At 45.0% G+C, this 26,724-nt stretch overlaps 1 protein-coding gene across 1 annotated transcript in view; it reads left to right on the forward strand.

The window, feature by feature from the left end:
- Positions 1-323: 323 nt before the first annotated feature.
- Positions 324-26,724, forward strand: part of SLC6A5 (solute carrier family 6 member 5) — a 37,759-nt gene continuing 11,358 nt past the window's right edge. Inside the window, exons 1-13 of the mRNA XM_050897003.1 lie at positions 324-386; positions 6,601-7,128; positions 8,496-8,634; positions 9,966-10,097; positions 10,426-10,599; positions 11,537-11,678; positions 12,100-12,232; positions 14,363-14,497; positions 16,767-16,870; positions 19,376-19,500; positions 24,234-24,346; positions 24,628-24,759; positions 25,826-25,925. Of these exons, the coding sequence (XP_050752960.1) occupies positions 324-386; positions 6,601-7,128; positions 8,496-8,634; positions 9,966-10,097; positions 10,426-10,599; positions 11,537-11,678; positions 12,100-12,232; positions 14,363-14,497; positions 16,767-16,870; positions 19,376-19,500; positions 24,234-24,346; positions 24,628-24,759; positions 25,826-25,925 (2,020 nt within the window). The remainder of the gene's footprint in view (positions 387-6,600; positions 7,129-8,495; positions 8,635-9,965; positions 10,098-10,425; positions 10,600-11,536; positions 11,679-12,099; positions 12,233-14,362; positions 14,498-16,766; positions 16,871-19,375; positions 19,501-24,233; positions 24,347-24,627; positions 24,760-25,825; positions 25,926-26,724) is intronic.

Here is a 26,724-nt window from a genome sequence, read left to right on the forward strand (position 1 = left end):
ACTTATCATTTTTCATTAAATATGTGCGCTTTTTTTTTTTAAAGCCTGTCCTATTGCAAAGTGGAGGTTCAAACCTGTGGTGGTTATGCCCTGTATTGAGATTATGCCCTGTGGTTAAGGCAAACGTCTGGCCAAATGAAGAAACATGTATCTATGGGTTAAATAGCTGTTAGGAGCATAAATGCCTGGCCAGTGGTGCAGAAATTTCCTCCAGATGCTTCTGTTTTCCCTCCACCTGATCTCCCTTTCTTTTAATTCTCTGTTATTTACAGTGGTCTCCACTGAAGGAGTTAAATCTCTCCGGGAACTGACTCCTTTTTACAATGAGGATACCAGACTTTGACAATTATCTGAAAATCCAAGGGCCATCCAGCGAGTTACATGGGGTAAGGCAATTGGAAGCAAGCTCATCAGGAAGTGTACAGTAGAGCTACTAAATAGCAGGATGAGCCTGAGGCATTTCACAGGAGAAAAATAACAGGTAATTATCACTTGAAAGATTTTACAGTCTCTTCATTATTTGGACATAATTAACTGAGAGGTGCAAAATATTGCAGGCTGGTAAGGTGAATCTTTGTCTCAAGAAAAGGGTCCATGCTCTCTGCACGGGAAAACTGTTCTGTTGAATTAAGGCTATAAAAATTCATGTATACAGATAGAATGAAAAGGGAAATACAAGAAATTGAAGGTGAAGATTTGCAAGATCTGGCTTATTGATACCTGCTTTTGCTGGTTTTGATTTCTAACTCAGCTGAGTGAATACAATATTGTTCTTGGCTTTGCATTGTGTATCGCTATAGATAAATCATTATAATGGTTTAAAACCATCGTTGGTTATAAGAAAAGCCATAACCTTTTTTACACATGTACTAACATTTCCCTGTTACCCAAAACTGGAATTTCTCTGCGAGATTCCTCTGGGGGAGGGCAGGTTTATTCACCAGGGAGCAGCTGGAAGTTCGCTTTGCAGCTCTGCATCCTCAGAGAACCGATGGGGACCTGCCCGTCTCTCGGGCTGCAAATGAGACTGTCCTGAGCTGCAGAAAGAGCTCTGCGCACTTGCTGGGGACCTGCCCGAATTCAGTGTCACCTACCCGTAAGTCTAACGATCGGATGAAAACCACATTTGACTGCAAGTCAAATCCACAAAGGGCTTGGTACAGATTGAATCAGCGCATTTCACAGCTAACGTTTAACATCTCTCTAATCTAATTACCTTTAACAAAAAGGCTATTCAGTCGCAGTCTTAACCGGGCATTTAAAGGCATTCCCCGAGGTCTTCGCACCCTTCCTCATCCCTACCATTGTATTTGCCTTTTAGCTTTAAGGGAGAAAAGAGTTTAAATGGCCGTCTTCTGTGGAGAACTCCCACCAAAGCGGCTTTCTCTGGGTTTGCCGGAAAGCATCGTGCCACCAAAAAAAAAAAAACCAAAAGAAAAAGGTGAGACCAAGGAGAGGAGGGAAGAAGGAAAGCTCCTGCTAGGAGCGGGAATTAATGTGCTGTGTGAATTGCTTTACACAAGCTGATTTCCTCTTCCAAGTGAGGACCCCGGGACGAGCTGTGACTTCAGAGTATGGCACTTGCGGAGGTTGCAAAGGCTGCGGCTGGAAGTCCTGGGAGAAAACGGGGGGGAGTGGGAAGAGGGTGCAGTTTCTTGCTGCGACTGCCTCCATCAATTTTAGGCAAAGTTTCTAGTGGGAAGGAAGGAGAAGGAGACAGATTTAAGATCAATAGCTGCAATGCTTAATCCAGTCATAAAGTAGCCAAGACGGGGGATTTTAGCGCAGGGATGGGAACTGCGTGGGTGACTGTCGGCGTGTTTGGGGCATGTGTGGAGAGGTGTTATCGCTTGCTTCTGTCGTGACTTGTTTTTTTTTTCCGCTAAGGCACGGCACGAATGCGACGTAAAGGCAGGAAAGTGCATGTTGGGGGGGAGAGGGAAGGGGGAAGGAGGCACGGACGAGGGGGCACCCTCCGAGCCAGCGGTGCCCGGGGGCTGTGTGCTGGGGGTCCCGGCACAGCCCAATCCCCCCTCCCGCTGGTGCCAGCTCCCCCCCCCCCGCCCCCTTCGTTTGCGCATTTGCTTGTCTGCAAAGAGGGGGCAGGGGAAGAAAAATAAATCAATTGCTATTTTTCATCTTTGACAAAGTAATTAAGACTGTTCGTTCGCTCCGCAGGCCGCGGAGGGCGCCGGTTTGCGGGCAGCCCTGCCTCCGCGGGGGGGATCACCGCAAGCAGGCGGACCCCAAGGGGGCAATTTGGGGGAAGAAGGGGCTGGTCCCTTTTTCTGGGAAGAGCACGAGCCCTCCCTGCCTCCCCCCCCCCCCCCCCCCCAAAGAGGAGCAGCCGCCCTCTTTCCCAGCGGCGGCGCGGGCGGCCCCGGGGCGGCTCTGCCAGTGGCCACGGCTTTGGGAAGCAGGCAGGGACCCCTCCAGGCAGGGCAGGCTTACGTCGGGGGTGGGTGACCCCTCCGCACCCCCCGAGGGAGGAAGAGGTTGGTGTGTGTTTGGTGTGAGCTGGGGCTTTTCCTTAATCCCTTAGGTACTACGGGCTCGGGGCTGTGAAGGGGCGGGCGATTCGCCTCCGGGACAGGCATTTGGGAGGGACGATGAGGAACCAAGAAGGAGCTCAGAAAAGTCATTTTAATGAACTTACTGGCAGTTAACTGGGGCGTTACAACCCCACGAGGTTTGGAGGGATTTGTTTTGTTTTTGAAAGGGACCATAACTCCAAACTAGGTGTTTCGACCGCGGGCCGGTGTCTCCATCTGAAACCCGGTGTGAGAAGAGAAAGGCAGGACCAGCACGGCTCCGGGGAAGCTCGGCTTTGCAGTCTCGCTAGCCGGCGACGGGGGTGTTAGGAAAAGGGAAAACGTTTGAATCCGAGCCGTGTTTCTCTGTGGGTTTCCCTCTTGTCCAAGCACGGGTCCTTGGCTCCGGTCTTCAGCGAGAGCCTCCCGCCGTGCCCCACCGAGAGCGCCCTTCCCCGGGGTGCCGGGGAAAGAGGGGTGCTCTTGCCTTTTCTGAAAGTAAAGGAGATCGATTCCTCTTCTCCAGGGGTGAAACTTCGATTTCACGTTTCAGTGCTGATGGAGAAAGCAAAAATATCGCTTGGAAAAGAACGTGAAGAAAGAATATTGTCAATTTTCTGAAAAAAAAAGAAAAAACCAAACCCAAACCCCAAAATAAGTCAACCTTGTGAATCTAGAAAAGATGTGGGGGTCTTCACGACCAAAATACTTCTTGGACCGCTGCCTTGTCGCTTTTAATTTGGCCCGTGCCTTTAGAGGCGTTAATGTAACCTGAAGGGCAGCATAACTGAGCTAACGACCCTGCTCCCTTCCCTGGCTCTGAACAGATTGTTCTGCGGCTGGAGGACGTGTTGAGAAGGAAACACCGCAAAATACCACTGATTTCTCCCCCTCCCCGATAAAACTGGCTTCTGTGTGTGCCCCTCGATTTCTGAATAGACCGGGGAAGAGTACATGGTAGAGCAGAAGCAGAAGAGCGTATTTGAAGAGAAGAACACACACCAATCTACACACACAGTGTGTATGAAAGTGTGTGTGTGTAAAAATACCTATATGTGCGTATTATAATTTTATACCTGTAGTATAGGTAGGCCCCCATGCTTGAATATGTTCGAAGCAATAGCATAATAAGTTAACAGTAGCTGTGTTACAAACACGCTCTGAAGCTCTGCTGTAGGCGAAAGCATTTTTCAGTTGGGAGACGGGGTGATCTTTTCTGCGAAAACCGATTTTTCAGTGTTCTGCTTTGCTAGCCCCAGTCTCCTTGGCTTTCGTGGTGCTTTGAATAATTCTTGCAGGTGAATTTCTGCTTACATCCGCAACGACCAGGTGTAATGTAAAGGAGTTGGGCTGAATTCTGGCGGAGACGGGGCAGCCTCCGCAGCTCCACCTGCACGCCGAGCCGCAGCCTGGCGCTGCGGGCAGCTGCCTGCAGTGGAACAAAGCTCTTCGGTCCCCCCCCCGCGATGGGAGCTCGCAGGTCCTGACGGCACCGGGCAGCCAGAGGCTTTGCAGAATTGTCCGGGCTCCTGCGAATTTTTTAATTACTCTGTCCGCTGAAACAAACGTTAGTAACCCGTGAAATTAAGGACGTACAAGAAATGCATGTGGTGCTGCCCCCTCCTCTCCTTCCCTCCCCCGAATAGGCGCACATTTCACGTTGCTTACGCTAAAATACAAAATACTCGCAGGAGAAGCTGACGCTAGCAGAGTGTATGCGGTGGAAGAGCGTCTCTGACGCTGAAAACAAGGGGGAAGGTTGCTTAGGGAGCATCTCGATTTGCCAATACGCTTTTTGGTTTTGGCAGTGTGAACAAAGTTACCTTGTGCGCAACAGATCTTTGAGAAAGCCCCTCGAATAGCAAATAACACTTACGAGAGGTGATTATGGGTTAATTACTTCGTTGCAAAAATGATTCTAGGTTAACATCTGACTTTTAATGATGAGTAATTCCCCCCCCCCCCTTCTCAAACGTAAATGCTTTGATGGGTGGGGGAGGAACACCAATAACTTGACTGCAGTTGCCGTCATCTTAACTGTTCTTATCTCGCACTTAACTGTTCTTAAGATAGTTTTGATGAAAGAGAAGACTGCTTTATTGTGTGTATCGTTTTAATTTCATTTGGGCTGAGGGTTTCCCCCACGAGGCACAGTAAAAATAGACAATATAGTGTTGTCTGGTGCAACGAGAACAAGGAAGACACAATTAAAATGTGTTTGTGTACTTTATACACAGTGAACTTCTCTCTCTGTGTAAAGGTATGTGGATATATATGTATTAAAAATATATAATTTATATATATATAAGCGCTATTATAACGTCTGATCTAACTGTGAACTGCAGAAATGCAGGGGGAAAAAAGGGAGATGAACCACACATTACAATAACAGGGAGGAGGGAGAGAGGTAGAAATGGAAGGTTTCTCCCCATTTCTCCTTGCTTCGGGTGCAATAGTACGTGTTTCTCACATGTTCCCTCTAATTACCAGCAAGAAAGTTCTTCCGTGCTCTTGCTGGATTTGGTTTAGTAATCAGCCCCCATGAGTCACACGGAACACGCAATCCCACTGCCGCGTGAGTGACAGCTAGCCGGCGCTCTGGCTTCTTGTTGTCCCTTTAAAATCTGAAACCAAGGGTAATGATTTATCAAACTCTTATTATCAAGGAAATGTCAAACGAAGGGCACCTTGCTATGCACTGACGCAAACCCAGTCTTTCCCAAGAAGTATAGAAAGCTTTGCTCTCGACTGGGCAAAATCCAGTCTGTCAATTGCCTGTACTGCTGTTTTTACCTCTACCGAGTCAATTTGTGGCTGTCTAAGGCATGGTAAGTGCTTGATTTCTTTTCTTCGATGTTGAAAAGGGCTGAAGGGGAGGGTTCGTCGTTAAATTTGCGTTTGGACCCCTCGTGCTGGCGTCGGTTCGCTCTCTCGGGGTCTTCCTCGTAGCGAGGGAAGGGGTGCCGGAGGGGGAGCTGTCCGCGGTGCTGCGGGAGCTGTCCGCGGTGCTGCCCGCGGAGCCAGCGCGGGAAGCCTCCCGCGGAGCGGGGTAGGGCTGCTGCTGCCGGGGAAGGGGGCACGCGGGAAACGGTGGTACCCCAAAGTGTGGTCGGATAGTGTCCGAGTCCCCCCCCCCCCCCGCAGATCTTATCCCTGGTGCTGGGAGATGGGATTAAGGCGAAGAGAAAACTCGCAACGGAAACAGTGACGGGGAGTTTTGTGAAACCTTCTCCTAAAAAGAAGGTGTCCTTTAAAAGCTAATATTAAATTGATGGAAAAGGTAGGGTTTGTCTGCGGGCTGTTTGAGGGTGAAAACAAGACGCATTTTAAATTATAATTTTAAACTGGAGGGAAGGGCGGGGGGTGTGTGTGTGGGAGTGTTGTCAGTAATCTGTTTAATGAATAGGGTATGCTTAAAAAAAAATCTTTAGATGTGTGCGCGTTGAAAACATAAGAAAAAGAATAGGGAAAGCTAGCTGTTATTGGCATTAATTCCACTGTGGTGGTGTGGTTATTTTTGCGTTTCACTGTCTTGCTGTCGGGTTTTGAAGGGTGGCAGCCAGCTCAGAAATGCTCATCAGCACTATTTCGCTTGTTTTTTAACATCTCGGGCTGCCTACAGGGCAGCTTGTCTATTGCCTATATATATTAAAAAAAAAAAAGCCGATGTGCATTGTTGAATGACAGAAAGGAAATGGGGCGTAAAATTAAAGAATCTTTCTACACTGGTGATAGGGAAGGGAGCATCCTACAGTCGTGATGTGAAATCTAACAAGGTCTGGCGGCGCAGTGCTGTAGGAACACTTATTTAAACTCGAATTACGGATTTGCAGACACTGGTGCGGTTTTTTGTTTGTGTATTTTGTGTACCTTACTGTTTTCTCCCCCAGAATATCAATATTGAATGAGAGGGCAAGCAGGCGAGCCGGGGCACCTCGAAAGTCTGCAACACTTTTGTATCCGGTTTTTCTAGCACACGCGTTTTGTGCACGAGGAAAGAAATTCATAGAATCTCTGCAGTCCCAACATTTTTTTTCTTTTGATAAAATATGTGACGTTGTCGTTTTAGGATTACGCCAGTCAAAGGGATATGAGCAAGCAGGTTGTGAACAGTCCTGAAACCGTTGCTCCTGGACCCAATGAAGGTGCGGGAGTTGTAAGAATCAGCCCCGAAAACGAGCCGCAGAATGCCCCACCGCAAGCCCCTGCCGCGATGGCCAGGCTTCCCCGATCACTCTCTAACGACAACAAAACACTTCCCTCCGAAGAAGCTAAACCAAATGATTTTGAGAGGACCAAAGTCGGGATCTGCAAGCTCAGCGGCACCCCGGTGCAAGCCAACTCCACCCTCCGGAGGGAATCTGCGGAAAGCTTTCCGTGCAAGCACACCCCTGGGGCAGGGGCCGCCGGGCAAGCTGCTATCCCTCACTGCAAAATTCCCGCTTTGCAAAGCACAGACGGGGACGCTAATCTAAACCTTGGTAAGAGCACACTGGAGCAAAACAACGCCAAAGGCGCCTGGGTGACCTTGAGCCAGAGTACCGTGGTACTGGGCACAGATGGCAACACTTCTGTTCTTCCTGGCAGAGTGGAGGGCGTAAGTTGGCTCCTTACAGGGTTTCTTCCCCCCCTTCAGCTCGCGGGAGTGAGAGGTCTTTGCCACTCGGCACCGATTTGGGGCCGAAGCTCTAAAATCAGGTCCAAATCAGTCGGGGATGGGGCTGTGCCGCGGGGAGGGGGGAAAGAGGAAGGGGTCTAAAATCAGGTCCGAATCAGTCGGGGATGGGGCTGTGTCGCGGGGAGGGGGGAAGGAGGGAGGGGAGAGAGGGTCTTAGACACAGTGCTGTACTGCTGGCGAGTATTAATCATGTAATATCGGTATAAACGACAATCAATAGTTCCCGGCTCATTCTAATGCGTTCACTGAGCCGTGCCTGTCAGTATGACCCGGTTCCGAGCAGCGGTACGCGGGTGCGTACCCGGGTTACGCCTCCCTGCAAGAGGCCGAGTCCTTTCCCCAGCATCAGATGCGAAAGGATGCCTTGCTCTTCCGCTCCTCGGGCTCGGCCGGCTGCTCAGGGCCCTGGCGGCTAAATGCCTGGGAGCCTGTAACCAAAAATAAGGCGAAATCGATCACTCAACCCAACCCCACAAGACGTCAAACCCTCCCAGACCCCGGCCGTGCGCCCCAGGAGGGGTTTGCTGTTGGCGGGGTGCGAGGCCGGGAAGGCACCGCCTTCCCCCCCCCCGCCCCCCCCCCCCCCCCGCTCTCCCTGCCCTCCCGCGTATCTGGATTTACTCTGAAAGGAGGGGAGGGGGGGCGGGTTCATTCTGTAAAAGCGGTTTTTTTTACTTCGTTTGTGTGTGCCGGGGGAAAGGGCTGGGCCCCTGCGGGCTTTGCTGGGGACCGGCGGTCAGTCCTTGCCCGTCCAAGGGCACCGAGGGCTCCGCTCCCCGGAGAGGGCGATGGGGCCTCCGGTGCACCGGGGAATTAGGAGCCACCCCCTCCCCGCCCCGGCCCTGTGTAGATGCCCGCAGCGCCGGGAGATGCGCATTGCAGTGGCCGGAGTCTCCGGGAAAGGAGCCGTCGAGCCAAGCCCTGCGCATTTCGCCCCCGGAGGAGCAAGCAGGGCGGGGGTGCCCGGGCAGCGGGGACTGACACCCCCCCCTTCCAGCCCCCTCGGGCTGCAGTCGCCGCCTCCCCTCCCTCGGGAGCAGCCTGAGAGAGGGCCATGGTTTAAAAGCCCCTCTCCTGTTTTCTCTGGCAGAAGAGAGCCCGGGCAGCGGCGGGTGGGGGCTGCAGGGGAGGGTCCCCCGTCGTCCGTTCCCCCGTCTCCCCCCCGCCCCGGCCGCTGCTCGCCCCGTCTCCCTCCGGTGAATCCGGCAGCCGCAGCACCGCGAAGCTTGTTTGCAAAAGTGGCTGTTTTCCGATCTCTTTCCCCTCCTCCCTTTTCTCCCCTTTAGGAAGACGATGTAGGGGATGAAAATAAAGCCCGAGGCAACTGGTCTAGCAAGCTGGATTTCATCCTCTCCATGGTGGGTTATGCAGTGGGGCTGGGCAATGTCTGGAGGTTCCCGTACCTGGCCTTTAAGAATGGGGGAGGTATGATGGCTTTTTCCTGTCTCTCTACCTGCAGTACCGTACGTGGCTGAGCCGGTCCCTGCCTTTTTGGAGGGGAGAAACACGAGGGAAGCGGGGGCCGGCGGTGCCCCTTGCCTGGCTAAGCCGGGCAGCAAGGCCTGGGCTGAGCCGAGGTCCGGGGGCACCTCCAGACCATCAGCGACTTAGTGAAAACCCTCGCTGGGTTTTTTTTTGATGGTCAGCTCTGAAAGTAGGCAAGCTCCGACAAGATTTCGTTAGAAGGTAGCGCTTTCCTTAAGAACACCTGCAATTAATAGGTGCTGGCCGGAGAGGGAGGAAAATGAAGAGCCGGGCTGACCACAGCCGGACACAGAGTGAGAGCTCCGGGCCCCCCTTCGCTTAATTTAAACGTAATCGGGTCTGAATCCGGAGACGGTGGGACAGGGGAAGTGGAGGGAGGAGAGGATGACACAAAGGACTTTCGAGTCGGGAAAGTTACAGGAGGACGTTTGAACCCGAGTCGAGACATTATGTTCTCTGTGAAGTCTGGGGAATGTCTTTTAAATCTCTCAATGACCCGATTGAAAACCAATCGTTTGAAATAGAGCGAAGGCTGCTCAGCCGAATAGAGGAGAACAAAAGTTGGGAGAGGGGTTGTGCCGTTAATAGTTTACAAGGGGAAGAAAAAGTTTGTTTGCTGAGGTTCTCCTAACAGAGGCTCTTATTTAAACTGAGAACCGGTGGGTGTTGCTGTATTCAACCTACTGCAGCTGTAAGCCTCTTCCCTCTGCGCAGAACTGTCAGCAGGGGCTGTTGGTGCTGTGATCATTGATAACAGTTGTGCAGGGGCTGCAAGAGCTATTTTATGTGAGAGAAGTAGCGATTTTAAACCAAAATCAATCTTTGCAAAAAAAATAGTGAGTTTTTTTCTTTTTACACGTAAGAACTTTTAAGTGGGAGGTGTTAAAACATTCATTTAACAGTAATATTGTCTCGAACAAATGCTGGAGATGCAGAAAGCTGCTCCCTCTCCCCCCCCTCCCCGGGGCTAGGGGCACCGGGAATCGATAACAAGTAGAAAAATTTTAATAGCTGCAGGTCTTGACTAAGTTGTCCCCAGTATCACGGGCAGAAATGGACCCGTTTCGGCCCGAGGAGAGCCCGTTCCCAGCCTGCCGCCGCCGGGGGGGTGGGGTGGGGTGCTGGGGGGGCTGCGCGGGGCTCTCCGCGCCAGGCCGCGGAGGGAGGCGAGTTCACCCCGATGGGATGAATGAATGAGGAGGCGCGGTCCCCCGCCTACGCGCGATGATTCAGGTTGTTCTCTCTTTTCTCGCCCTCCTCCTCCCCCCAAGGTGCGTTTCTCATCCCCTATTTGATGATGTTGGCTCTAGCTGGGATCCCCATTTTCTTCCTGGAAGTCTCCCTGGGGCAGTTTGCTAGTCAGGGGCCCGTGTCGGTCTGGAAAGCCATCCCTGCCTTGCAAGGTGAGCGGAGCAGGAGCCGGGAGCATGACCTGCACCCCCTCTCTTGCATGGCTTTAAGCACCGCCGCCTCCCTACGCCCCAGCTCCGCAGGCGCGCAGCCGCATGCTACGGGCTCTTCCGCTGGTGTTTCAGCAGCGTTAGCGCGCAACTTGCGCGGTCGTTGCGGGTGGAGCCCTTTCTGGTGAGGGATGCGCTCTGTAGCTGCGCCAGACGAAGCCGTCGCTTTGCAGGCGCCGGGACCTGCTGCTCCCCCCCGGCTCCCTGCGGTTCCCCTCCTCCGCCGGGGACTAACCGCGACATTCTCCTCTCTCCCTCTCTTTTCTCTCAGGCTGCGGCATTGCAATGCTGATCATCTCGGTTCTAATAGCCATATATTACAATATTATTCTGTGCTACACACTTTTCTACCTTTTTGCGTCCTTTGTACCTGTGCTACCTTGGGCTTCCTGTAACAACCCGTGGAACACGCCAGACTGTAAAGATAAAAACAAACTTTTGTTAGGTAAGTTGGGACATCCCTTTTTTTTTTCTTTTCTTTCTTCTTTGTGGCTGTCGCGGGTTTCCAGAGCTTTCTCTGGCTCAGCTGCGCCCCTGGGAGATGCCAGCGGAGACTGCGGCTGACTGTGGCCGGGCGAGGTTCCCAGCACGGAGGAACTGTCGCTTCCCAAGCCGCTTTGAAGTGATCTGCATCATATGGGCGCTTCACCCCGCCTTTTATTTAAATTTTTCCTCACCAAGGATAAATGTGTTTTTTCAACTACAATGCTAAAAAAAGCCCAACTTTTTTTTTTTCTGGTAAAAACTCTGTGTAGGGGAGAAAGCACGGAGCAAAATGCTATAGCTGGCAGCCTCTGGTTTGTGTTAAAGACAACTTTTTGGGCTTTAGCGAGGCTTATTTTTAACGAAAAAACCGAAAACCGTTTCTGCAAACGGCCCAAAGTATGCAATGCCATGAAAAGGGGAAAAGTAAAACGAGCAAACCCTCTCCTGGAAGTGTTGCCAGCACCGGCAGCGGGGTGCCGTTCCCCTCCCCTGCCTTGCCCCGGGGGCTGGCGGCCGCCCGGGCTGGACGCGGCTCCCCGGGACTCCTCGTCCCGGCCCGGGGCTACACGCCGGCCCCTGCCCCCGAGTGGGGTGACCCCCGAGCGGGGGAGTGAGCGCTGCTCGGGAGCGGGCAGAAGCTCTTTCACTTCCTCAGGCTCTTTTTACGCCTTAGATATTTGGGATAAAGGGGGAAAATCATGAGATATTTTAAGACCCAGTTCTCTCAGACCCTTGTAGCTTCTGTAAGCAAGGTGTTCCAGAAACCTGACACAGAACAAAAGTTCAAGTAATGTGTGTAATCTAATGCTTTTTGTTGTCGTTTTACACCCAACCTGAAAAAAAAAAAAAAAACTAGGCAAGTTATTTTTCTCTTTTTTTTCCTCTTTTATTCCTAGATTCCTGCATTATTGGTGACCACCCAAAAATACAAATCAAGAACTCTACTTTCTGTATGAGTGCCTATCCAAACTTGACTATGGTTAACTTCACCAGTGAAGGAAACAAAACGTTTGTCAGTGGAAGTGAAGAATACTTCAAGTAAGATCTTTCTTTGTTTAGAGACGTTATGTTGATCTTTCTCTAAAACCCACTGTAACCGACAACAAGTCACTGTTTGGAAGACCAGAAATACAACAGTTAAGGACAGCAAATGATACCCATTTTTTATGCATAGGAATGATGAAAGCTAAATTTCAAACACTGAATTATTTGTGTTCTGCTCCTGCGGTGCTTAGCACAGCTGGGGTGTTGGCCCATGCCTGGCATTTTTATCTACTACTGCAATGCAGATAAATAAAATAATACATGGTGAGAATCACTGGAACCTTCTAGAGAAACCGCTGAGAACACTGAAGCAAAACAAAATACTGTAGGAATTTGCACTGAATTACTGCCTGCAGTTGCTGTCATTAATTTTTTTTTTCGTTTTAATTTTTTTTAATTTCTTTTTTATTCTTAGGTACTTTGTATTGAAGATTTCGGCAGGGATTGAATATCCTGGTGAGATTAGATGGCCCTTGGCACTATCTCTTTTCCTTGCTTGGGTGATTGTATATGCCTCCCTTGCTAAAGGCATCAAGTCATCAGGAAAAGTAAGAAAAATATTTGTGATTGTACGCTTGCAAGAAAGCAGCATGCTGCTTTAAGGGAATCACAGTCTTGTTTAAGGCAGTGAATTACTGAAAATTATTTTCAGTAAATGGCTAAGTATTCATGAAATGCCTTTTTCCTGTCTGTGTTTTCTTGTCTAGCCAAAACATAAAAAAATAGAATGTTGGTTCAGCAATTGTTCCCTAATCTTCAGAAAGTTTAAAATGAGCCCTTGAGCTGCGCTCAGCAGTTGAATGGCAAATAAGGTGCCTTCAGCAGCCTTCCCTATTCTGTGTGGTGTTCATTAAAATTCTGCAGTCATCTCACATTTCACTGTAATCAGGGAAATTGTGAGGTAAATTAAGATGTTAAGTAACATATTCTAAAATCAGAACCGAACTTAAATTGGTCTGTGATGAGTGTGAGCAGCGACAGCGTGTATCCTTGTTTCCCAAATATGTGTGTGCCATCTTTCTAAAACTCCTCCTTGCGGTAACCCAGCTCCTTGCTCTGTTTCTCTGACATCTCACATGTCATTCTCTTCCTTGCCCCTCAAATCTGTGGCTTTCTGCCATGCCTCCTAACTGGCAACCGTGTCAAGAGGGATCATGTCCTTTCACTGGAATGGAAGTACAGGCATACGGCTTGGCCAGGCAGCCGTCTGAGCAGAGAAATGCAGCTTTTTCTTCAGCAGCAGCACTGGTTTGGGTGGGGTTTTTTTTGTGAAACCTGTAGGAATGCAGCATCTGAGACTTCCCCATCAATGCCACTGCAATTAGCACGCAGGTTAAAATGTTAGATGATGACATAGCGTAAATGTAGCTTATTTACAAAGAGTAGGCTGAAAAGATAAAAAAACTGGAGCAAAATAACTAGATATTTCCTGGGATAAAGATAGTGGATATGCAGAGATAGCTATGAATTTTCTAGAGCTGGGTACAGGGCTTCTGATTCCAAGCCATCCCTTTGCATCTAGAAGCTGACAACATCTATTGAGAGGTAGCTTGGGAATCAGCAGAAAATCCAGAGACTCCGAGTGCCAGGGGAAAGTTGAGATTCCCCCCCCCCACCGCCCGCCCCCGCCACCTTAGTGTGATAGGAAAAACTGTTGCATGAAAGGCCAGAGCCAAGAAGCAGACGATGTACAGGAGAATAACTTGGGTTTGGATGTGGCAGTAGATATTTCTTTAAGTGAGTCTTAGCGGCCGAGAAAAATACTGACTCCTTGGTGTCAGGGATAGAAAACCTTTATTTATGCATAGATGAGTTCAGTGCATTCACTGCACAAAAATTCATCGGGGCAACTTCTTGAAACACCTCTTGAAACAGCAAAGAGAACGTTGGAAAAGCGGTTTCAAAAGTCAGTTCAGCTCAGAGGATTCTGGTCCCTGTAAGATTGAGAGGTTAATGTGAAAAGGATTTGAAATGCTTTTGGGTAGAGTGCACAGCTTAACTGGCCATAATCTAGCCATTTTATTTGACCACAGAGAGAGCTCTGCTCTGTACTAGATAATTATTAAGGCATTAAACACACAACCTCTGTTGTATATTTAGACATCATGATGATTAGGTCTTTCTGGATCGTTCCACTGACTTTCTTGCTTTGCATTGGGACCGTAAATATTGCCATGGTGATATATAATTATTGAGAGGTACAAAAAGTAATAAAAATTCTTTAGGCTTAGTTAAATACAGAGAAATGTATAGAAAAAATCAGAAATTTAAGTGTTTTTTAAGTGGCATTGCTCATTTCATTTCCATCGAACTGTGTTAATTTACTCTGGGCAAGGATCAAACCTGATATTTTCCTTTTGCTGTAAATTGCTCTTGTTCCTCTCCAGACTTCCTTTTCTGCTTTTTCTTCCCCTATCTGTCTAGAATCCCAACTCTTACCTCTGTTGCTGTTGATATTATTCCTGTTTCCACCAGCAAGAAGAGCTATAAAATTTCAGATTTCCTGGGAAATAACCCTGTTGTCTTCCTAGTTTATCCCCTGGCTATTGTCTCTGAGCCTGAGTAATTGCTTTCTTCAGGCAATAGTGTAGCACTTGTATTTCTCCCCCCCGCCCCCTCACGGATCCCAATAAGCCCTTTCAATAATCTTTTCTTTTTTTTTTTTTTGATCTGTCCAGGTGGTGTATTTTACAGCTACGTTCCCCTATGTAGTTCTCATCATCCTTCTTATAAGAGGGGTAACTCTACCTGGAGCTGGAGCTGGAATCTGGTACTTCATCACGCCAAAGTGGGAGAAGCTAATTGATGCTATGGTGGGCTTATTATTGCACTTATAACTCTGCTAGGGTGACTAAGCCATACAGATTTCTTAGTGTCTGTTGCAAGCTTTTTCTATGTGCAGAGGCAGCGTTGTCAGCTGCGGAAACTTGTTCTTCATCTTACGTGGAGTGTTGTTGCAATGGATGTTTGTTATTTGTGTGCACATAACGTTTTTTGCGTATATTATTAGAGAGATGTTATTTACTTCACATTTAATATTTCACCTGAATCTCAGAGTAGGTGCATTTGGAAAATAGGGAATTAAAAAGGAAGTATAGATTTTCATATGCTGGTGTCTGTAGGATGCTGCCTTGACTTGAACAAGCACATGAAGCTTTTAATAGGTAACATAATAAACTTATCTGCGTTTCTCGAGAAATGTTCTGAATAGGCGTATTTTACTCATTGAGCAAAGATTGTTCTGAGTCATGTATATGAGACTTTAGATTAAACAAAATCAAGTTATACATCCTAATCTAACTCCCCAATAGCATATATACTGACACCAAAGAGCTGTGATCGTTACCCTGCCTGCATTGTCAGAAACAAGGCTACTTGCTGTGTAGGAGAGGACAGAATTAAGGGACTCGGTACCTGGCTTTGCTCTTTAGGCATTGACCGTATGAGGTGGAGCTTCAGCTCGGCTGCCTCACTCATGATTTCGACTGGTTTCTAAAATGCCGTTTGTTGCCAATGAAGCCAGTCAAATGTGTTGCAAAAATACACATGGATTTGTATTTGTGTAGACATAAATCCACCCACGGATCATATATTTGTCTGACATGGCACGTGAGCGCCTGCGTGTCTGTCCTAAGTGTCTTGAGGCAGGAGTCTGGAGACTGAATTGGAGCCTGAGCTGAGAGCTTACAATTCAGACTCTTTTCTCTAGAAATTCAAGAGAGATTTTTTTAGCAACACCTCAGGAAATTTCCTGTTTGGTTTGTTTGGATTTTTTTCCCCTAAGAAATTTTTTCCTCTATCAATAGCAGTGTGATATCACACTTAGAGATTGATAATTAAAGCTGAAAACATTTTCCTGGATGAATTGTGCAGATCTTAATTTCCTTAATATCTCTGCAATAATGGGTATTTTGATCCTTTGGTGATGGGAGTATTAAATCTTTTGCAAACAATACAGAAATTAATTTTGCATTAAATATGAGCATTTTTGGATCCCCCATTGTGCAATAAAGGAGGTGAGAACTGTTGCCTTTTGCAAAATGGGGCTGTCTGAATACACTAAGCATCTGTATAACCCTGGGTAAGTGTTCGATAATATTCAGGCGAGCTTCTGTTTTTAATTTTATTTGCAGTTTTAACATGAATTAAGAGCTGCATATTATGCTCAGCTAGATGAAGGATTGACTGCTTGCTGGCTGGTAACTTTTAAAGTAGTGTTTAAGTAATATCTTCAAACTGGTTAGTGTGTATATAGGTCCACCTGTATATCTGCGCATGTACCTCTATCTCCATTTCTGCACTGTGGACTTGGGTGGAAAATCAGACTTTGTAGGAAAGCTTGTAAATAGAAATACCAATGCTTCGAACATTTTGGAAGTGATAAGTAAGACCAACCCCTTTGAAATTCCAGGCAATTTAGAAATGTTTTATCTAGATGCATTTAAGGCTTTGAAGAACTTTGTTACAGAACAAACAATGCTGTTTGGTGGTTTTGTGTGGTTTTTTTAAGAGAGACTTGGTTGAACAAGTTTTTTTCTTCTGATGGGAGGGAACTGGGCCTGGTGTCTAAATAGCCCTAACTTACGCTATGCTGTTTGATGTACACCTAATGACAGAAATTGACCCTAATTTTAATGTAATCTCATTCATAAGTAGCGCATCAAGCAACTCTGAGGTTCTTACTTTTATCACAAAGATAAAGTATTATTTAGGGCCACTGGGGGATAAACCATCAGCACCCGATGCAGATTTCTCCTCTTTATTTGTATTTTCTTTGCTGAATGTATTGAACCGATACGTATCAAGCAATATAGTTTGAATATTTGTGCCTTCCATATCCGGCAAAGGTTATATTGTCATTTTATATGGGCTCAACAAAAGCAGTACTCCTCATCCAATGGGCACTACGTATTTTGGGGCAGGATTTTGCTCTTAAATGTTTTATTGACATCCATTGCTCTAAAGTTTGTTTAAACTACTTGTGTGTTAATCTCCTAACAGTAACATCTAATAGTGTTATTGATCTTTTTAATACTCTTTCCTGAAGCCAATGCTATTTCCTCTCCTGTCTATCTTTCTTAGGTTTGGAAGGATGCTGCCACTCAGATTTTCTTCTCCTTATCTGCAGCATGGGGAGGTCTAATTACTCTCTCTTCTTACAACAAATTCCATAATAATTGCTACAGGTATGTGAGAGTGAAACCCATCGGTCTTATTAAACAGGTCTCCTCCAAAAACAGTCATCTTCCAACTTGCAGAAATCTGGTTTGAAAGACCCTCCTCTTTTTCCTCCTCTCTCTGGTTTTTCGTTTGTTTCTTTAATTTTGGGGTTTGTGTATTGTATCTTCTCCCTAGCTCCTAATCTACTAGTCTCAAGATGAGCCTTAGGCTTATTATAGTCCCTATTGGCTCCTCGTTTTCAGAATCAGCAGGTTTAGGTTGAAAGGCAATCTGGGAAGCTGTCACCAACTGCGAGCAGTGGTATGAAACCCTGCCAGTTGGCAGCCTCCGCTGAAGAACAACCCATGGGTAGAATGGGATGAAGTTTGCCATTGAGAGACGTGCGTGAGTTTAACACCCAGTTTCTACGTATGTGATTCTTGTCTCTCCTGAATGTTATTATTTTTTCCAATTACTCTTATTGCAGTTTTACACGTACAAAGTTATTTCAGGTTGTGAAATTTAAAATCACTTTTATTTGAAGTCACTGAAAGTTATTTGTACAAGGAAAAAAGTCATTGTTCTGGTGGCATGGTATAGTTTTTCATCAAAAAGCGTGCCAGATAAATGTCTGCAGATGGAAAAAACGAAAGCAAGTGGCATTAGTAGAATGTTTCACTGCTATTTTATTGTTTTTAAAGCCAATCTTGTTTCTACTGAAGCAAACCTTTACTGATTCCTGCAATGACAGAGGTGCTGATTCAGGACAGCCAACAGCATGCACAGGGACTGTCCCAAGGGCATGTTTAAAATCGTTCCAGAATCAAGACTTTAAAGTACACGCTGCTTGGAATTTGAACTCCCATATCCTATAACTTCTAAGTACTGTATACAAAATACTTACCTTTAAAAAGAAATGTGGATCAGGATTTTAAAAAGGAATTTCGAAAACATTTCCTACTAGTGTTCAAAAGTAATTTAATATAATTATCCTAAAATATGGATGAATAAATGACAGTGTTGTGTACTCAGTAACTCCCACCCAGCAATCCTCTGGGTCCTGTTTTTGAAAATACTTGTCCTGGGCTTTGATTTTTTTTGTTGATGAATGAATATGTTCAGAATATCAGGGCAAAAAATGGGAGAAGCATCATGCTGTCTTTCTGCATTAATTCAGCAATGTTTTGTGGAGTTTGGAAAATGTTAATGAAAATTTTGGATGAAATACATGGAAATGAAATATAAAAATCTTACAGGTCTAATACTAGATACATGTTTTACCTATGTTAGAGAGGGATATGGGAGACTGAAGCAGAAATAATTAGAAAAGCTTAGTTACTTCTAATTTTTTAATTTTACAACACATCTTGAATACTGAAATGAAGCATGACTATTTTCTCTTTCAATTTTTGTATTCATTACATTCTAATACTGCAGATAAATTTGTAGTTTTCAGTTACATATTCACTTTAAGCATCATTAAATAATCTATAATTGCAGTAAATTTACATAAATTCACTTTATAATGCATACCTAAAATATTTTACTTAAAACTTATCTGGGTTTTGGAAGAAGATTAACACATGATGATTCCAAACAGAACATTGTCATTTTTTTCTGTAGACCTGAAGAATTAACCTAATCATTCCCGCTAAGAGATGCTCTGTTAGAGATTCCAGAAGTTTGTCAGCTCAATGAGGTTCTTGACAGCTTTTCAGGTTGCATTTCGTTCTGTTCCTGACAAACAAATAGCAGTAGGAATAAGTAATTCTAGCCAACTTAAAAAAACCCCAAACATTTCAAGTGAGTGACTTGTTTGTTCCTAAGTTGTAGTAGTTTAAGGGGAAGTCTTCTGGACACACATATTGTGAAGAAAAAATAAAAATCCTATCAAGCAGGTAATAATTATGGATGGGGATCACGAGGGCTGGTTTCCTGTCAAGTCACATGTACTTACCCAGTATAGTGTGACATTCAGGTATGGATTTCTTGAGATTCCCTTAACGACGACGACAATGGAAAATTGTACCAGGGAATCCTCTACAGATGAGCAGGCGTTTAAGTGGGTGCTGCAAGGTACAGAAAGCTTAACCCTGAAATTTTGTGTATAGATACAAGAAAGTACAGGACAAAAATCATCTTACCTGGATGGTGGTGGTTAGTCCATATGTAATACAGTGAGCAGATATCCACATCAGGCAAAGAGTAAAACACTGCATTACAAATCGTGTCATTGGCACCTTCTTCAGAGAGGCCAAGAGCAGAAATGCTCATCCTCCTGCTTGGCCTCTGGCTTTCTGTACAGCATCTGGGTGACGGAAACTTGCACAGCTGATACCTGGTGGTGTCATGAAGAGTTCTGTTGTCTCTGATCAGCATCAAATGTGCCCGATAAGTGTAAAAGTGTACCTTCATCCGTGTTCCCACAGGATGTGCGTGCTCGTGAGAGAGACTCCTTAATTGTGTACAAAACCATCCTCCCTTGCATGTATTACAACGAGGTGACACGGCTTCTTGTGTTTTCTTTTCAGGGACACATTGATAGTCACATGTACCAACAGTGCCACCAGTATATTTGCAGGCTTTGTCATCTTCTCAGTTATTGGCTTCATGGCAAATGAGCTCAAAGTGAATATTGAAGCTGTGGCAGACCAAGGTAGGGTACGCTGCTGTTTTATTACTTAGGCACCTGGTGGCACCTTCAGCTCTGTTATTAATGATGACATTGACAGTGGAAGTGGGAATAATGGCTTCAAATTAGAGTGGATTAGTAAACCACTTGTGGGCTTTTCTGTATGGGAGAAGGTACACTGGGAAGTACATTGGGAAGTCAAAATATGACTTGAAGCCTCCTTATCACTTCTTTGGTAAGAGAAAGAAACAAGCTGAGACTCATTTCAAATCTTTATGTAAATGACTGATGGGGAGTAGGGTGAGATGTGTTCTTCACAGAGCCTAAGTGATCCCTGGCCGCCTCATTTGTCTCTGCTGCTGCCTTGTCAGGTCCTCCAAGGTAAAAATTGTCCCTGATGGTGGGAATCTTGGATGAGAGGATGGTGGGCTTTGCGATGTTGGGGGGTGGGAGAAATATGGTGAGAAAGGAGCGTTGAGCTTCTGAACTGCGGGGAGCAAGGAGCTGCCTCCGTGGAGAAGTAAAACATTTCTGAAGAATGGGTTAGAAGATCTTGGTTAGTGAAGTGAGATGGTTACAAACTGGGATCTGAAAGGTCTTAATTATCCGAGCTGAATGTGAGTGAGAAGAGTGTGACTGACAGAAGAATTGGTGCTGTCATGTATGATTTGGTGTGACGTAGCGGGAGATAAGAAGGGAGGAGCTTTTGGGCTAAGATTCAGAGAAGTTTAAAGGGTTGTAAAAATCTGATGGGATTATAGAGGAATAATTGTTACCTTAGTCTAGTTCTACATTTCCTGTGCAATGTGCAGCACTTTGGCCCTAAGCCAACCAACCCCCAGATCTTTCAGATCATTTCGAACTGTGTTAAAAAGACAAATTTGTAATAACTTGTATACATATTTACGATTCCCCCACCAAAGCTGTTTCTGTGAGCTCACAAGGGTGTTAAGTGTATTGCATTAGCTTTCAGCACAGATACAGTCATTCCCAAGCACTGAAGGAAAGTGATTAATAGCTTCTCCATGAGCCATGGGGATGGTTCCCAATGTTATCCTCCCCAACCCACGACAGCACAGAGCAAGAGGAGGCTCTGAACGGGAGAAGGACAGAAGAGTTCAAAAAGTGAATGTCGCATACTCATGGCTTCTATACGTGACATGGCTCACTGTCTGCGTTAATGTGAAGACACTAAACATTTTTCTGACAGGTTTGTTGCATTGGATAAACTCAATGCCACAAGGTGCTACATGTAGCCTAAGATACCTAACTGACTGAGCATCATGAAATTGTAGCAGTGAGTTGACAATAGGGGATAGAAATCAAGACAACCTTCCATAGTTGCTGTACAGTAATATTCATAGGTCATTCTGGACAAATAATTAGGTATGAAGGTTAATCTGCATTTAACAATGTTGTGGGAGCTAAATGGAAAACAGACAACATGAGCTGGGGACACAGAAATCCTGTAGTTGTAGGAACAAGAGCAGGTGAAGCAGATGAAACATTCTTCATTTTTTCTTGAAAAATACCTTTTCTTGGAGCTCCAATGTTTCTAATTGTTTATTAGAAACCAGCTACTACAGGTGAAGGGAGGAGAGGAACAAGATCTTGCTGCTGGTTAAGAAATAGAAAAGGCTCTTAGTTTCCTTTCGCTTATTCCTTCTCTGTAAACTGAAACATGGATAATCCCACAGATTTTGCAGTACTTCTGACCTTCAGAGATGCAAATAAAGGTGCCGGGTCACATGCAATTTCTGCAGCTCCTTCAGCTGGTACGTGGCGGCCCAGATGTTGAGGTGAGGGAAGCTTGTGAGCTGCAGTTCAGTCACAGGGAGTCAGTCTGGGGTTTGCACCGGTTGACCCATGGTGGGATGGGCTGCTAACCGGGCTGCGGATTCAGCTGGAGGGTCTGAGGAGAATTCCATAGGATGGTCAGCTGGCAAACTGTTTCATGATAGCAAGCAGTAGGGGATACTGCACTTGCAAGCTAATGTAATGTCAATTCAGTCTTCAGTGCCTCATCTCTTCTTTTTGGTCTGCCAGTCACCAAGTGGGAACAGAGAAGTTTCGTTCTCATCCCCATTTTCTGGCTGGATTAGACCATTGTGTTTGAAAAACTCCATGTGAGGCCAGGTGTTTTAGGAGTTTCTATTAATCTTTTTGTTTTAGACTTTACCTCCATCCTGAAACGATAAAACAAAAAAAACCAACCCCAAAATCTAAACCACACTGCACTCACGGAAATTAGTTGTGAGGAGTTAGAGTGAAAGAAGCCGTGCTTGAGCGAAGCTGCGGTGGAAACTCTGAAGGCATGGACAGAGAAGGGATGGAGAGACATGGCTGTTGGGATGGTGGAGGAAACACTTGGTTCAGCTGGTTCATCTCCCTGGAGATGGCACAATATTTAGGGCAGTGGTGGCAATCTCTTTTCTGTTGAGTGCTTCTTGTTGGTCTTTGAGTGAGCGACTAGTCACAGGCTGGAGCTCTCCGTTCCCAGCTGTTTCAGCAGCTATTCAAGAGGATGTGAAAAAAGCTGTCACGAGACAATCTTATTGTAGGGCTGTCAGTGCATTTGTAAGAGCCCATTTAGGCCATTTAAAAATATTTCGCGAGGGTGAGGCTTCCCTGCTCTCTCTGATAGGGGGAAACAAAATTTAGTCACATAATAGAAGACAACAGTACAGTAGGAAGGGAGTGGAGATTAGGGATAATTGCAGACTGAGTTAGCACATTAAATTAACAGAATTAAAAAGCAGACTCAGCAAGAGGGGTAAAGAGCCAGCCCTTGTCCCTGCCTACCTTTTTTTATTCTGAAGTTGTATTTCTTTTTGCAGTGAAGGAGAAAACAGCAAAAATGGTGATTTCCCTTCAGGTTTTTAAAACCTTGAATGAAATTGTTAATGGAAATGGGAAGGGATTTTTCCCCGCTCCCCCTAAAATATGAATCTGGAATACGTAGTATTTTTTTCGTTTAGAATCTTCCTTTCAGGAAAAACTCATGTACCTGATGAACAAATAAAATGCTTTTCATGGAGGGAAAGACAGGACAATCTATTTTCATTTTACTCTCAGTTTGATTAAGAACATAGTGCAGCTGAAAAATTTTAGTAATTTAAAATGAAAGTTCAAGGTCATTTGACTTCTTTTGTTTCAACACATGTAAAACCTTTGGAGTTTTCCTGGCTTTAACAGACTTTTAGAAAGAGTTCATACCCACCTAAGTCTCTGGAGATGGAGAGGATGGGAGCCAGCCTCCCTGTGACTCTTTCCCTGTGGTTGGATGCTACCAGGCATGTGCTATCTTGGAGAGTTATGAGGGGCCGAGATGGAGAGATGTGCAGTTTCATATTCTATAATTAAAATTTTCCTAAAAGTGTGATTAATGGGAACTCATTTTTCTGAGATTTAATTAAAACTTCTACATGCAGGAAGCTAGTGCAAACAGAGCCCTTATCTCTAATAGTCAAGAAGAAATCTTTAATCAAGGGATGAAAGAACGTGTTCATGAATACGTAGTAGTTCTACATGCACCTTCCTATTCCAAAAAGCCATTTTTCTGCAGCCCATTTTAAAGGCAGCAACACTTTTTGAGTCATGTACGGTGTTATTTTGGGTTTTTTTTGGTTTTTGTTTTTTTTTTTACTGTGTTTTTAACTCTTGTATTTGTCTTTTGTTCAGAAGGAACTCCAAACACTTCACAAGTTGCCCATGGAGATAATTTCACATGCTGCTAAAACTGTGTTTTTCTCAGTGCATGAGAAAGCAACAGTTCTCTCAAACAGAAACCATGTGGGGAGCTGTAGGAGATGGGATGCAATAATCTAGATTAGAAATGGCCAGGACAGAGCGAGTTTGGAGCCCCTTTTTGTGGCGTGGGTCATGGCATCAGTACAACTTGGCTTTCATTTATATCTCGCCGACAGGAAACATCCTTCAGAGCGTTTGAAGTGGGCACTCCTTTAGCTGGGATAAATAGAGAAGAAGTGCCATCTACTGTAATGCTGCCACCACAGTCCTGCAGCCTTTTCTCCCAGGCAAATCTAAGCATACTTGTAAAAATATTTTTTCTTTACAGTCAATAAAAATCATAACCCAAGGTATCAAACCAACAAGGAAAGGAAAATTCCTGGTTAAGGCTTTAAAAGACCCAATCTCCTTATTTTTTCTGCTGTGCATTATTTCAGAATTTCTTGTGGATTTTTTTTAGATTCACGGTAGTTATTGCCTTGTGTCTGGTATCAGCTCTCTGCATTTGTTATGTTATCTCCTTCTCATTTGACTGTGTGCTGATGAGTTAAAGAGTATTTTATTTTCCGTTCATCCTCGTTGCACTGAGGTGTGGGTGATTGCTATGTTGATCTAAGGCTGGGTTGCTAATTGGCAGGGACAGTGGCAGGTATTTGATCACAGAGCAGGAAAGAAACATAGCTGCAGTACATGATTTTTGTTTATTTTTTGTATTTGGATCAGTATATTAATATACTGGTTAAATATGTATTCTGCAGCTTGGAAAGTAGGAGTGTATGAGTGTTTTGAAACTTACAGTCAAAACAGAAATTAATCATGTGAGGCTAAATTCTGCAAAGGTTAAATCTTTCTGTAAATAGGAGAGACTGGTCTTTTTTACTTTTATCAAGCGAAGTAATATTGTATTAAACTTTGAAACGTGATTCTTCACATGTCCTTCTTTTCCATTCAGTCAACAATATTAATGCGATGCAAGATATCTCAGCCTTTATTTTTCTCACTTCCAGGTCCTGGAATTGCTTTCGTGGTTTACCCAGAAGCCTTAACTAGGCTTCCCCTCTCTCCGTTCTGGGCTATAATATTCTTTTTGATGCTTTTGACACTTGGATTGGACACTATGGTAAACTGCTTTTGTTTCCCATTCTTTTCCTCTTGCTTTTCCTGTTTATTTGTTTGGAGCACCATGAGGTTAATCAGTATTTTCCATGTGGTCAGTGAACCACTTTCCAAAAAGAGGAAGGAAGTAAGGCCAATGAAATCATTTGGGTGAAGCTTTGGCATTGACATCTGAGCACTTAACACCTAGGATTCAAAATACTCGCTTATATTCCGTTATATCCAGTTGGACCACTTTGTGTACATTGTGTGCACTGAAATGACTCCTTTTATTTTGTCTTTCAGTTTGCCACTATCGAGACTATAGTGACCTCCGTTTCGGATGAGTTCCCCAAATACTTACGTACGCACAAGGCACTGTTCACTCTTGGGTGCTGCATCTCCTTTTTCATCATGGGATTTCCTATGATCACTCAGGTAATAATATTGTCTTTGAGCATCACTCTCTGTCCCCAATCCCCCTCTGGTGGCCGTTCTCCTCCTGCGCAAGTTGCAAAAGATTAAGCTGAATTCTGCCGCATGTGCAAAGACACCGGGTGAGTCTGAAAGCCTTTTTTTTTTTTTTTTTAAATGGATGCTCTGACTGAGATATATTTAAAAGACTTTGCTGTTCAAATCTTTCTGAGAATCAGACTTTTAAAATCTGTCCCTAGCCGAACATCTGCAAAGCAATCATATAAGTTAGGTATTCATTTAAGGAAAAAAAAAAAGTTTGTATGTCGTATAAGCATGCACAGCAGTTTTGGGTGCCTTCCCTCTCAGATTAGATATATACTGATAGTCCTGGCAAACTGTGGAGTTAATAATGAAATTCTCATCTACCGTTGATAGTCTTCTGTGTCTTTTGTCCACTAACTCCTCCAGCATTATAAACTCTCAGCAATTTCAAGAGGAGGTGCACAAAATCTGTCTTACTATTTTATTCATCCTTTTTCCCCCTTTTTCTTTCTTTCCCCTCACCTTATCACCTACTAGCCCAACTTTGCTGTTCCAAAGCCTAGGATGGATTCAGTCCTTCCTTCACTTGGATTATGCTGCTTAACCTCTGCTCTGAAGATAGGGCATTATATCCTTTCCAAAGAGATGAACTGGACTCACAGTATTCCTGGTTTCAATGGTGATTTTGCTTTTGATGTAGTATTAAGTGGTTAGAGACACTGCTGGCGGAAGGTCTGGTCGCAGTTCAGTCCTTAATCTGAAAGGACTGAAACCAATGTCTTCCCAAGGTGTGACAGCTGCCAGACTCAGGTGTACCCTTTGCTTTTTTCTTGTTGGATTTGATATTCAGCCAGAGGGAAGAAACCATAGCGCAGCATGAGCCTGTGTCCGGTCAATGTTTGGATGTTTACTTGGGGTAGAGCGTCCTGGGTCCTGCTCCCGTCCATTTTGCCTACCTCGGCGCCAGTTAGAGTTGTGACACATATGAAGAGAGACACCAGTGGTATGCCACGAGTAATGGCTCTTTTATCCTTTTTTCCTTTAGGGTGGAATGTATATGTTACAGCTTGTGGACACTTACGCAGCTTCTTACTCTCTTGTCATCATTGCCATATTTGAGCTTGTTGGAGTTTCCTACATATATGGTAAGAAAAAATACTGTTACTGGACAGCCTGTGTCAAAGTAACATTTTAGCATATCGTAAAGTAGCTGGTAATGTGAAATTCTTAAGGAAAGGAGTAACACTTCTTTTTTTTTTTTGAAATAAAAAGCCTCAAAATTCCCTTATTTTGAATGGAAGCATAATGGGACTTCATTACTATAGGATTCCTTTAAATACATGTATTCAAAAGACTTTCATATAGTCTAACGTCTTTTTCTCACCAATAGCTTAAAGCCAATGCTTAGAAATGAGTATAAGAATAGACCAAGCATTTAGTGACACTTCTCCAGGGGCTCTTTTGCACTCCAACAGTTTTAGGCTCAGAGATTTCCTGAGCCAGAAGTGGTATCTTTGCATTTAGCAACTTCTGAAGGATTTATTTTCCATGTACACATCCAGCCCATCTGTCTGTAACACAGAATCAAGACTATGCAGCTACTCAGACTGATTAACTATGCACAGTGGCAACACCAGTTATATCAATCCATGTTGACATACATGAAACTATGAGGAAGATCCTCAGCGAGTATAAAGCAGTGCAATTACCTTGATGCTACTGGAGCTACATCAGTTGATACCAGCTGGTGATTTGCTCCCAAACTTGTCCAGTGCTTTCAGGAGATCGATTCTCGGAAATGTGTGATCTCAGATGGTTGTGGTAGGAAATGTGAAGATCTCCCTACATAACAGATGATCAATTTATGTCTGGAGTGTGGTGATGCCACTTCAGATTTGCCTTCAAAAGCAAAGGAAAATCTGAATCTGAGTGTTAAAGATGACA

The sequence above is a fragment of the Gymnogyps californianus genome, chromosome 5, assembly GCF_018139145.2.
Source record: "Gymnogyps californianus isolate 813 chromosome 5, ASM1813914v2, whole genome shotgun sequence".
Lineage (NCBI taxonomy): Eukaryota > Metazoa > Chordata > Aves > Accipitriformes > Cathartidae > Gymnogyps > Gymnogyps californianus.